The 13,947-nt window shown below is 37.5% G+C and overlaps 3 protein-coding genes across 3 annotated transcripts in view; 2 read left to right on the top strand and 1 right to left on the bottom strand.

The window, feature by feature from the left end:
• Positions 1-13,947, top strand: part of Root (ciliary rootlet coiled-coil, rootletin) — an 84,525-nt gene that overhangs the window by 3,222 nt on the left and 67,356 nt on the right.
• Tti1 (Telo2 interacting protein 1) overlaps positions 1-13,947 on the bottom strand; it is a 46,352-nt gene that overhangs the window by 14,120 nt on the left and 18,285 nt on the right.
• Positions 1,690-3,384, top strand: LOC111504230 (uncharacterized). Its single transcript, XM_074175236.1, has one exon. It carries the CDS (start codon positions 1,690-1,692, stop codon positions 3,382-3,384), a length of 1,695 nt encoding a protein of 564 aa, XP_074031337.1.

Genomic DNA, 13,947 nt, shown 5'->3' with positions numbered 1-13,947 from the left:
ACCTTGCACTATCATCAAATTCTAACCAATAATTTTTGATACAATTATTCTGCACCAAGCATTTAAACTAAGACGTACCTGGGAACCCATTAATTGTATTGAAAAAAATACTCGTTCTGGTCCATGATGTGAACCACGTTTTTGACGTTTTTGACCTAATAAGTTGGCACAATTTTCATTTCCGGCAGGATGGAGCACATGTTCATACCTGTCGAAGAACGCAGGGCTCTATGCATTGGCCTCCGAGGTTTCCAGACCTCACTCCATTTGAAAGTTTTTGCAAGGATGGAGCACATGTTCGTACCTGCCGAGAAACGCAAGGCTCTATACTTGGCCTCCGAAGTTTCCACATTCAACTCCATTTTAAAGTTTCTGCAAGCATGGAGCACATGTTCATACCTGTCGAGGAACGCATGGCTCTATACATTGGCCTCCGAAGTTTCCAGACCTCACTTAATTTGAAAGTTTCTGCAAGGATGAAGCACATGTTTATACCTGTCGAGAAACCCATGGCTCTATACATTGGCCCCGAGGTTTCCAGATCTCACTCCATTTGAAAGTTTCTGCAAGGATAGGACACATGTTCATACCAGTCGAGAAACGCATGGTTCTGTACATTGGCCTCCGAGGTTTCCACCCCTCACTGGAGGGAATTCTGTAAGGATGGAGCACATGTTCATACCTGTCGAGGAACGCATGGCTCTATACATTGGCCTCCGAGGTTTCCAGACCTCACTCCATTTGACAGTTTCTGCAAACTATCGATGACAGGACCTTGCCGACGTGTCCGAGCAGTTCAACAACGGCCCCTTTCATTATATACCAGCGACTCGACGCCAAACACTTCAATTTTATACGCAAATTTTAGATTCCTTGAGTAATATTATTACAATTATCTTACGGATGTCTATTTTGCGAAAATATCATACAGTCCGCTTGTTGCTCGCTGATAATATAGCTTTTTATAGGCAGAGAATTTTCAAAATCAGTTAAGAAGTTTTGAGTTCATTTCTTACAAACAGACAAACCGTTCTTTAATCTTGATATTTGTTAAAATTGATTATAATAATAAAGTTGAGGCTCATCTTTCATTCTCCTATTGTAACTCCTTTATGGTTCTCTTCCAAAAAAAATTGTCTTATGCTTTTGTAATTGAAATATAATTTTCACCAAAATTCGTGCAGAGCTTTACTGTTCGAGTAAAATTACCTTTTTCTGACGGAATCAGCCACTTATGTGCAAATTTAAACGATTTCCAGTGGTAAAAGGTTATCAATGGTAAGCACTTAATCTGGATCACCCTGTATAAATTTTTCAAAAATTTCTATTGTAATCTTCGTACCGATATTCAGGGTTCAATTTACCTAATCCGCATTGTGTTTAGTATCAACAACCGTTTATTGACATTTTCAAAAATGTTTCAGCCCATCGTCTGCATGTCAGTTATCATGTAAACACTCGGCAATCCCAAGACTACCTCAACAGATTATGAGCACAGTAGAAATCAACCATGAGTCTCATTACTGATTGGGGAAGGGGTACCGCCTACGGGGCAGAGTACAATTGTTACAGTGTATAAGATCGATGAACGTTAGTATAGACCGTTTATTCAATTTGCGAAGCTTTTGTGTATCACTAACAACGTGGAGTGCAAGTGTCCGTCAATTAGTTCAACTCTATTCGGGCAAAATGCCGTTCGTGCAACCAGAAAGTTTGTCTCGAGTTCCGTGGCCAAGTAACGAAAGTATCCACGCTGGGAGTTCTCCGAGTGGATCTCTAATCCACAGTCCGACATCTCCCAACTCGTTTTCGCCGATTTCCACCTCGCCAGACAATACCCTCAGGAGAAGAATACGTCGTGCTTCTAGTTTGGGAAGTGTCATCCAGGAACCCTTCGTAATCAGGTCGGACGCCAGAGATTCCAGAAGTCAAAGCCCCGTACTAAGTAGCCATGAAGAAGAAGACGAGGATGATTTCATGTCAAAAATCATCGGCTGGTACCCTTGCTTTCTGTTTCGAATCGCGAAGGCTATGGTTCTTGCTATTTTGCCTCAAACTTGGAGACAACTGATTTTCGCCTTGCCAATGCTCTGGATCTCCATGTGGATTTGGTTGTTCACACAACTGATTCAGCTACCTTTGACGATTACCAAGATTTTATTATCCATGATTTTGTCCAACAACTCTCCAAGAAAGAACAAGAAAAGGACTGTCCTGATTAGTGGGGGGAGTACCATCCAGGCGCTTCACTTGGCGAGAAACTTCCACTCCGCTGGAGCGAGAGTAGTGGTGTGTGAAGTAGAAGGACTTTTTTCCCTGACGAAGTACTCAACTGCGGTAAGCAAGTTCTACACGGTTCCAAAACCTACCAGTGACCAACAACAGAAGTACGTGAGAGCTCTTTGCGAAATCGTGGACAGAGAGCAAGCTGTCTATTATATTCCAGTTGCAGCCACGACTTCGGCGTACTACGACGCTGTGGCCAAGCCTCACCTGGAACTGCTGGGATGCTCCTGCTTCTGTCCGGGAATCAAAGAAGTTTGGGTGTTGGACGACACGCTGGAGGTGCTGAAACGCTGCCAGAAGTTCAACATCCCCACACCTAATTACCACGTGGTTACCTCAAGAGAAGACGTTCACAGATTGTACGACACCGGTACTATAAGGAGAGGTATTCATGTAATGACCACTGCTGGACCTAGAGGTCTTCGAGAACGCTCAAAGATCTTGCTACCCCTGTCAAGGAATGACTTGAAGCTACCAAACGACATCAGCGAGCAGAAGCCTTGGGTGGTGGTTCAGAACCTGGAGGGCGACAACTATCTGACGTGCACTACAGTGAAACAATCTAACGTCATAGCCAATGTTACTTGCAAGATAAGCAGCACCGAACTGATCCCCGAAGAGAACAGAGAGATAAACCAGTGGCTCGCAAATTTTTTCAGTAAAATTAATCTGCTGAGGCCGATATCTGGACATGTAAGCTTCAGGTTCGTGAAGTGCAAGGAAACTGGCACGTTGATACCTTTGAGCAGCAGAGTGGGGGTGTCGCTGCCTTACGTTTGCTACACCACTGTTCATCCAAGGCTGGTATGGAGGCCTTGCAAGCATTTCAGTCGTTCGAATTCCGGTCCTTTGGTCAATGGGAACGGAGTGTACAAAATGCCGGACAGCGTATTGAAAACTGTACACAATCCGTCCATAGAGAAGGTAACCAGGCTGATTGGTACTGTCTTGGACAGGAGGGAGGCCATATTCGCTATGCATGACCCGCTACCTTACTGCGCCTATTACCACATGCAGTTACCTTTCAAAAATGTCTTGGGGTTCATGCGGAGGCAGCAGAACAATTTCCCTAGACCGATGACGGCTGGTGTGAGATAGAGTGCAGATTTGCGTCTATGGGAGAGAGATCTCTGAGCCTGATGTGATAGAGACAATACGTAGGTTACTGAATTTATGAGTGGAATTATATCATATTTATTTTAATGAGACTTGTTGCCAAATGTAGGTCTTTTCTTTGTTGATAGAGACGAGTCTTGTGCGAATGTTGAACAAACATGTTATGAAATTATTTTATTAATAGTCTTAATCTCGTTTTCTTCAAGATGTGTTTGTATTTATCTTTGCAAACTTGCGTTATATTGCAGTGATTGTTATAACGTCTGACTATATATTTTTATGGGAACATAAAAAATGATGTATGTTACATTAGCTGACAGTGACATTTGTAAGATTTTTATTTCATAGTATGACACTGATGTTTTTACTCTTTGAAAATTACTCCGGGCCCAATGTATGCAATTGGTCAATATTTGTTGTTATAATTGTTAATAAAAACTTTGACCTTTATTATGGATTTGATTTAAAATAGTTTTGAAAGGGAAACTCTCATCTGGTTATTTATCTTATCAATCAGAATCAAAACAATTGAACGTTTATCTGTAATCTATAATCATAAGTCAACTAATCCAACATCCTGAAACTTCGTTTATATAAAGAGATTACCGTAATTTTAGTGAAATCCATTTAATAGAGCCAATGATAACTAATGACTGGTTTATGGATTCTCGATATAATACTTTGAGATATTATTCACTATTAAAATTGAAAAATGCTTTTGCGTACACGATAATCTCGTGTATTTATGTATCGAAATTCTGTTATTTTCGCAGGAGAACAAAAATTCAGTTGATAAGTTGTAATTGCTCAAGAGTGTTTAACAAAACTTGAAAACGAACAAATTATTTTGTTTGTTCTTTACAGCTATCAAAGTGGTTACAACACAAAAGCGATTATAGAATATTTGATATCTAAATCGAAATATTTCTAGTTCGATTTGGTTTAAATGGAAATGATATCCAAACAACTATTTATTTATCCCAAGATCTGAAAACAACTACTTTTTCCAATCACCAATACTGAAATACTCTTCAGGAAATGAAGAAAACTAATTCCTAACTGTGAAACTCACTTTTAATATCTAACAGGACTTCTCACGAGTAAATTTCCCGCAATCATTGGAGTTTTAGAGTTTGGAAATAGTATTCTTCATTTCCTGAAGACGCCAAATTGATTGGTAAACGGGGCGTTGAAAAGGAAATTGCATTTTTGGTGATCGGGAAGAGTACTTGTTCTGAACAGACAATATGTTGGTCAACCTCAGTGGACTATAGTAACTCGTTTCAAAGAACATGTTTCGAATATTCGGTTTCTTAAACTTGATGAGTCTGATATCAGTGAATAGAACTGGTCGATACTTGATGAAAACCCATATTAAAATTAATTAACACAGTTTTTGTATGATTTTAACTATAATGGGTTTTACAGAAACCGCAACACGTGTTTCGCTATACAATAGCTTTCTCAAGCGTAAACTCGCTTGAGGAAGCTATTGTATAGCGAAACACGTGCTTCCTCAAGCGTAAACTCGCTTGAGGAAGCTATTGTATAGCGAAACACGTGTTTATAGTGAAAATCATACAATGAACTGTATTAATTAGTTTTTGAGTCCGATCTCGTTCAATGTGTCTTAAAGAACGAAGGTAAATGGCAATATGCTTTTTTCTTTTGAAACTTTAGAAATGGAAAAACATGGAATGATATCTAAGAATGAGAAGAGATTACATTTCTGGTGATTGGGAAAAGAGCTTGTTTTTGATTTTATTCCACGCCAGAAGTTCCACAGTTCAACATTTTATTATGCCGAAATGTTACATTAGCAAAGTATTCTGAATGCAAAACTATTCTTCACCTTTGAGGGTTTTCAAAATTTTAAAATATGAAATCTAGGGATAGTATGGGTAACCTGTACAACTGTACAAATCAAAATCACTAAAATTGTGTATCAGAAATCTGTTTAAAAATCTGTTTAAAATCTGTTTTTCCGATAACCAGCTGTAGCACCCCTATGAACGATAACCCTCAGAAGTCGAAACTTGTGCGAGCTAAGGACTAACGAGGACTTACCTTTCAACGTGTGATTCCTAACACAGAAAGGTCAATTAATTCTTAAAAATCGTTTACATTTCGAAAATTGAACTGCAATTATTTTCGAAACTGAATAATAACAACTTTTTAGAGTTGGAATGTTTTACAATTTCATTTGGTTCATTTTTGCATGAAAGAATGTCAACACCTTTACCTTTATCAAAGTTTGAGATAACAAATGTTTATTTGATGTGTGAATGTATCGAGTTGAAGGACTTACTGGATAAGTAGCATCATTTTAATGCACTGTGTTTATCTGAAAACTGTCGCTTTCAATTAGACCATAGGAAATTTTATCGCAAATACAGTGGCGTAGGTACACAGTATATAATAAAGACCTAAAAAAAATTATCTGTACTTTCTTACGTCAGTCAAACACTAGAGAATACAGTTTATTATATTATGTTTCAATAAATAATTTTTAGATTGTCTTGATACTCTAGTCTTGGGATTTTAGAGATTTTTCAAGTATCCTTTCGAATTAGTTATGGCTCCACATGAAGTGAATGAGTACGAGGTCAGGAGAGCTAGATGGCCATTCTATAAATTTACAACCAGCGATTAAGGGAAAATAGATGCTTATCTGAGGGAAAATTGATTACTTTGTTCATTGGTTTGTTTTCCGACTGCCAGGGTGGGCCACCTGACAAAGTAGTTTCGATAAGTTTATTTTTTCTTGCAACTGAATATTTACATGCCTCTAGGTTTTCTGTTTTTTCGCATTTCGAATTCAAATCTACTCTGGAACTGTATACAGTTCCAAACCACGACGTTGAACTCAGTGGACATTTTAGTTATAATATGATGGATAAAAAGACAGAACAATAATGGTTCAAGTGTATCTCCCTGTTGTACTCCTTGTTCGGACATTATAATTTCGTTACCAAATTTTAAAACACAAGTTTCACTGTAACATTGTTCAATAAAAGGGTATATGTGTGGTATGGCGTTAACAAGCGAATGTAACATGAAATTCCTGTCTATAGTATTGAATGCATGTTTCAGAAAAACTTTTTCAACTGGGTTAGTGTTTTGATTAATATAACATCGTGCAGTATGGGCTACTGCTTCCCAACCACCATTTGTTCCAAATCCAAATTGTTGGAGACGAAATAGATTTCAAAGACTTTCTCGTACCTATATTAAAGTACATTTTTATCGTGAATCAATCAGAAATGAATGAAATTCTTAGATTCTACAACACGACCCCTTGATAGTAAACCAGTAAATGATTATGTGGTTTACTGACCAACTATTTCGGTGAATAATCATGCGCCACCGAAGAATCTTGAAGGGAATTATTTATCGAAGACAATCCGAGATATCTCCGGAGCGAATAAGTCGCGTGATGTCGTGACGGGGAAGTAATGTCGATTTTTTCATTCAATAATAAAGCTTTATTCCTGATATTCCAATACTTTTTTGTCATGCACCTCGTAAAACTCCGATTATGTATATAATCGCTGAACAAAGTTGATTCGACATTTTATAGCAATCACTACCTACTATTCAAAAATATTTCGAATGAGTTTAGAGCTTGGGAGTTTAGGAACACTTTCAAAAACGAACATTTCTGTTCAATTTTCCCTGACAAATTCTGTAAAAGCTACCTTATGAATGTGTGTCGAATATAATTCAATGTTCGTCGTGGTATCAGCCAAAGAAGTAGTTGTTTCTGGTAGATATTTACCAGAGCCTACTGTGTAAGAACGTTGGAAAGATCTAATGTTGAAATTTTATTTCGAAATATTTGTTTTGTTCTACATTTTCAAAAAAATTGGATGTTGTGCAGGCAGAAGGTCAGTAAGATTCCTAAAAATTAATGAACAAAGTGTATAAATATGGTCGTTAAAGAGAGAAAATATTTTTGAGTTACACACTCCAAGGACAGTTTACAAAACCCGAGGAAGCTATCGTATGGGCTGTTTTTGTTGCTGTTTTTTTAAATTTTGTTCAGGTACCTGGAATTTCGAGTTTAAAGAAAGTCGAAAGTTTGATATCAAAGTCGAAATTGTTGAATTTCAATTTGGAGGTGAATGATTGAAGAAATACATATTTTATTATACTTGTCAGATGTGCACGTAAGCTTTTTTTCTTTCTAAAACTATACGGTGCATTTCTTTAATGTCCTCCCTTTTTATTTTTTAAACGGGTCAACTCAGAAAATTGTAATTTGGGATAATGAAATTAATGCATGAATACTTTATTTTGGAGTGGAATTGACAGATGAAATTTTCAAGATGGCAACTGGGCGCCATCTGGAAAAAAAATTAAACAGAAAGGGAAATCTTGTGACACATCTTTATGAAGCTTCTGACAAATGCTTCACAACTCTAGAATATAATGTCAATATCTTCAACTGCTACAAAATGGCAGAACTTTTAATTATTTTCTGAATACATTGACATTTTACTACATAATATGAGGTAATAAGCTTGAGGTCAGTTCAGAAGATGCTCGAAATGGTTGCCTTGAACTTCTTGACATATTAACAACCTATCCGATATTTCACGTCGAACAGAAACGTCAATATCTCTACAAATATTTATTATTCTCTGCCGTATATCCAATATTGAAGCAAGTTCAGTTTCGTACATCTTTTGATTCAAATAGCCCCATAAAAAAATCCAAAGGTGTCAAATCTGGGGAGCGGGCTGGCCATTCTGTAGGACCTCGACGGCCAATCCAACGAACGGGAAAATTAGTATACTTGTCTGGAGTAATGTGGTGGTGCTCCATCTTGTTGGAGCATCACCTTGGAATATAATATCCATATCGAATTCTTTAGGATTCTCCTCGACGATTTCAGCGATGAGAGGGTAAACAGTTGTTTTCAGCATATTCAAATACAGTTCCCCTGTTGAATTTTGATCAATAAATAGAGATCCTACAATATGGTTTCCCAATACTCCTGCCCGAACGTTAATTTTTTCTGAATATTGGGTATGTGTGTCCCAGAAAACGTGAGGGTTGGTGTCACTCCAATAACGACAATTTTGTCTGTGAACATTGCCGTTTAAAAAAATGTACATTCGTCACCAAAATAAATATTGGTAGGATGCCTTGGTAGGTAGGATGCCTTGCAATGGTTTCCGTCATGATTTCGCAGAATTCTGTTCTTCGATCAGGGTCATCTTCAGCTAATTGGTGTACCATTTTAATTTTGTATGGATAATACCTATTCCTCTTCAAAAGTCTCCACACAGTAGAAGGAGACACCTCACAAACATTCGCGACGGAATAAGTAGACTGTTCAGGATTTACTACCATCTCACTAATTATTTGCACTTGCTGTTCTTCCGGAATGGACGGATCCGCGTCCTGTGTTGGTAAAGGAATGCTGTTAATAAAGCAGCGGAATTATATTAAATTTGTTATTGAAACATTGAAAGACAGCAGATTACAGTCGCACCACTTTTTTATTTTCTTAATATCAGCACTTATATTCTCGTGTAGATTACATAAAGTTTTACCACGCCACAATATTGTGGTGTTATCAGCAAATAGGGTGAATTTTCCTTTTATATCGATAGATGCTAAATCGTTTATGTATAGCAGGAAAAGTATCGGCCCCAGTATTGACCTTTGTGGTACGCCATTTTTTATTTCGTCTTCTGATGAGGATGATGAGGCTTTCACAATCTGACTTCCTCTTGTGAGATAACTCTCGAACCACTTGAGAGTAATTCCACGGATGCCATAGTGGTATAGTTTTTTCAGCAGTATTCCATGATCTACACAGTCAAAGGCTTTAGCAAAGTCACAGAACAATGCTGCTGATGACTCTTTTTTATTAATGTTTCCATAAACGTCATATAACAAAGAAAAGGTAGCATCATGGGTGTTCTTTTTTGATTGAAAGCCGAACTGGTTATTGCTTATGAGACTATTTTTATTTAAAAAAATTGTCAACCTTAATTTAACCAGTTTCTCTATTAGCTTGCCTAGAGTGGGAATGAGACATATAGGACGGAAGTTTGAAGGATCACTGAGATCACTGAGATCAATGGGATAACTATTGATTTTTTTAGGCAGGATGATTTTATTACGAAAGCTAAAGCATTTAACGTGGTATCAGGAAGGTTAGCAAAAATAATAATTAAAATTTCGTCTATTCCCGCGCCTTTTTATTTTGAAAAGATTGAATTATTTCTTTAAGCTCATTTGGAATGGACACGTGTCCTTTCAAAAGATGTATCATTCGACTTTCCCTGTTACAAGGGGATGAAGTTTCTGCTGTAATTGAGAGGTACTACCTCAGTACCATGTATTTTTGGTTTTTATATTGTTCATTGATTTGTTTTCAGTTCCATTTTTTTTAGGCAAGAAACAAGTAACTGTCAAGCCTAAATGTCATAACATACATAATAAACTAGCAAAAACAATGATAGAAGAGAGCAGAGACATTATTCTCAATCACGTGACATCGAACTTTTTATTACTTATATCAGGAATCATTTCAGTCAAGGTTTTCACAACGCTATTCAGAACACCTCGCTGACTGGCATGAGGTTTCGTTTACAAACTCTCTGATGAACTTGCGTGAGGATTATTGAACTGTCACCCGTTTCTAAAATAGATAAAACGTTATTATTCAACAAAATCGACTGTTTCGTAAGCTAGTAATGTTTTTATTTTTTTCATCGTTAGACTAATAAGTTCCAGAAATCATCATCTTATCAGTTACTGAAATAAGTTTCTCTGTACTTTGGACGGTAGTTCTAGGAATTATTATGTATTGTAATGTTTCGTCTCCAAGATGAGACGATACAATTTTTTGCCAGATAAGATGGAGCTTGTCTGAATAATTGATTGACACGAGGACGATAATTTGAATTGAGAAAAATTAGTTTACATTGTTTATATAGTGCATTTCTTTAATGCCCCCCCCCCTTTTATTTTTTTGAAGTGAAATTGACAGATGAAACTTTCAAGATGGCGACTGGGCGACATCTGGGAAAAAAAATTAAAATGGAAAGGGGGGGTCTTGTGACACATCATTTTGAAGCTCCTGGCGAATACTTCACAACCTTAGAATATGAAGTCAATATCTTCATCTACTACAAAATGGCGGAACATTTTATAATTTCCTGAAGACAAACACATTAATATCGATATTTCTAGAAATATTCCTTTTTATCTGCCATATGGCAATTCCAAAAACCAGATACGTTTGTTAAGTTTTTTTTGTTTATAAAAACGACAAAAAATGTCAGTACGACAATGAACATCATTGTTCAGTTAGAATATTCTCATTTAGTTTTCGGTTTTACTAGTAGAAAGGTACCACGTCAACAATCTCTAAAATGGGCAATTCTCGTCCATTGAAAGAAAAAATTGAAGCGATTTTTATTTACGGTGCGACGCGTAACTTTCACGTCTTTCGCGATAGAAAGGATTTTCAATAAACGTTTTCCGAATCGTCCTATCTGTAGAAAATTTTTGAGGGAACTTGTATTCAAATTCATAACTACCGGTAATGTACATAACAAAAAGCCCCCAGGTCATCCGTCCATTCCGGAGGAACAGCAAGTGCAAATAATTGATGAGATGGTAGTAAATCCTGAACAGTCTACTTATTTCGTCGCAAATGTTTGTGAGGTGTCTTCTTCTACTGTGTGGAGACTTTTGAAGAGGAATAGGCATCATCCATACAAAATTGAAATGGTACACCAATTAACTGAAGATGACTCTGATCGAAGAACAGAATTCTGCGAAATGATGATGGAAACCATTGCAAGGCATCCTACCTATCCCCACAATATTTGTTTTAGTGACGAATGTACATTTTTTTTAAACGGCAATGTTCACAGACAATATTGCCGTTATTGGAGTGACACAAACCCTCACGTTTTCCGGAAAAACATACCCAATATCCTGAAGAAAATAACATTTGGGCAGGAATATTGGGAAACCATATTATAGAACCTCTATTTATTGATCAAAGTTTAAGGAGGGAACTGAATTTGAATATGCTGGTGACCCTCTCATCATTGATATGGATATTGTATTCCAACAAGATGGAGCACCACTACATTACCACAGACAAGTAAGAAACTATTTGGATACTACTTTTCTCGGTCGTTGGATTGGCCGTCGAGGTCCTACAGAATGGCCAGCTCGCTCGCCAGATTTGACACCTTTGGACTTTTTTAAGGGGCTATTTGAAGCAAAAGGTGTATAGAACTGAATCTGCTTCAATATTGGATATACGGCAGAGAATAATTAATATTTGTAGAGATATTGACGTTACTGTGCTCGAAAATGTTCGGTGTGAAATACCGGATAGGCTGTTCATATGTTAAGAAGTTCAAGGCAACCATTACGAGCATCTTCTGAACTGACCTCAAGCTTATTACCCTCATATTATGTAATTGAATGCCAATGTATTCAGGCAATTATTAAAAGTTCCGCCATTTTGTAGTTGTTGAAGATATTGACATTATATTCTGAGGTTATGAAGCATTTGTCAGGAAAATGTGTCACAAGACCCCCCTTTCCATTTAATTTTTTTCCCAAGATGGCGCCTAGTCGCCATCTGTCAATCTCTTTGTCAATTTCACTTCAAAATAAAGTATTCATGCATTAATTTCATTATCCCAAATTTAAATTTTTTAAGTTGACCCGTTCAAAAAATAAAAGGGGGGGGGGACATTAAAGAAATGCACTGTATTTGAATAAAAAAGATTCAGATTACAAAAAGAAAATGGAAAACAACCATCGCAATGAATTTTTAATAGTTCTTAAAATGAACTGTTTGCTGTCATAATGTGTATCGCACAGGTCGGACACTTTATTCAACAACTCATTCATGACAGATGTTACGGTAGATCTTTTGGACATGAATCCATGCTGATTTGGTGTTATTATAACTCTTATATCGTTAATTATTTGATCATAAATAATGCTTTCAAAGAGTTTTCCAAAATTGCGTAATACAGCCACAGACCTGTATTTGGATACGAATGATCGGTCGCCAGTTATGAATACGGGATATATTTTTGTTCATTTCCATATCTCTGTATAGCTTTTGTAAGTGACAATCGAACTGATAATTACAGGTATTATAACAACTTGTAATTGATAACAATAATATTATACAATGAGCTAAACAGAATCAATTTGATGGCCCTTATTAGCTAAGGGACGGTTGTTAGCCGTAGCCTGATGCTGTTAACTTGATTAGCGAAACGCGCGTCGAGAGACAGTATTTTTGTTCTGGTGTGGGAAAAGTGTTTTCAACAGAATAATTCATCAAGTTGATAAGATTCGTCATGAGAAATTGAACAAAAAAAGAGTCAGTTTTCAAAGTGCGCCTACATTCTTGATGCAAATCATTTCAACACGAAAAATATTTCTTTCACGAGCGGATTAACCCCGTTCATGTCTAGGAAATCGAAAACGTGTCCAAGTGGTGTATGACCTCTTGGCGCGGTATCAGCTAACCCCGCAAAGTCCACAGTCCACGCCGGGTCTGAGGATCATCGAGTAGCTGTCGCGACCATCGTCTGATACTTAAGATTTATATCTGAAATGAATAATTTTCCGATACTTATAGCACAGTAAAATTAAGCAAAATACCACTCAGATACGAAAGCGTGTAAGGACCCCCTGTATAGGGGAAATAAACAGGCAGAAGGTCACAAATAAAACCATTCCCATTTTCTCCGACAGCAAGGCGGCAATTAAGGCGATCAGTTCAATTCCATCCATAGATTCATGGATGTAAGCCGAATCAATAGATTGGTGGAATAAGCTTCCAGGAATGAGGCAGGCGAAAGAGTTCATAAAGAAACCATCTCCCAGATTCACGGAAGACCTGCTAAACCACAACCGTAAGGTTGTAAGGGTAGTGGTGGGTCTACTAACAGGAAGCATAGGAGCAACATGGTCTGAGAGAAGAAACCCAATGCAGGTTCTGTCAAGAAGAGGAAGAAACCGCACTGCATGTGCTCTGTGAATGCGAAGCGATAGCATGGCTGAGATATGCAAGATGTGGAAAAGAGAAACCAGAGCCTGCCAGGTATGTGAAGGGGTCAGTGTCAAGGCTATGGAGTCTCATCAAAGAGATCAAGCTAGACAATGAGCTCCAACAACCAAGGAGAGCCAAAACCAAAAAGCACGCCAAGTTCGATCAAATGACAAGGTTTTGCTCACTGTTTTCATGGATTATCGAGGCGTAGTGCATCAGAAGTTGTTGCCACATGGTCGTACGGTCAATAAGGAGAATTATATTGAAGTTATGCACCGCTTGCGAGAAGCAATACGAAGAAAACGTCTGGCGTTGTGGAAAAACAATTGATAGCTTTCGCACTGCGATAGTGCACCTGCTCACTCGTCAATGAACAAAAAAAACGCGTTTTCTTTCTTAGGCCGGGTTTTTTCAGCCCAGGTGTTACATCGTATCGTCTATGGGATCTTTAACACAGAAAGCTAAACTTGAATTTTTTATTTGCG

The sequence above is a fragment of the Leptinotarsa decemlineata genome, unplaced genomic scaffold (genome assembly GCF_025532065.1).
Source record: "Leptinotarsa decemlineata unplaced genomic scaffold, Ldec_3_MD MMD2_tig00000882_RagTag_RagTag, whole genome shotgun sequence".
In the NCBI taxonomy this organism is placed as follows: domain Eukaryota; kingdom Metazoa; phylum Arthropoda; class Insecta; order Coleoptera; family Chrysomelidae; genus Leptinotarsa; species Leptinotarsa decemlineata.
Note: the sequence above shows the minus strand (reverse complement) of the source record. Positions and strands in the feature narration are given on the sequence as shown.

Excerpts from the sequence above, each read along its gene's own strand:
- LOC111504230 (XM_074175236.1), top strand. The coding sequence starts at position 1,690 with ATGCCGTTCGTGCAACCAGAAAGTTTGTCTCGAGTTCCGTGGCCAAGT.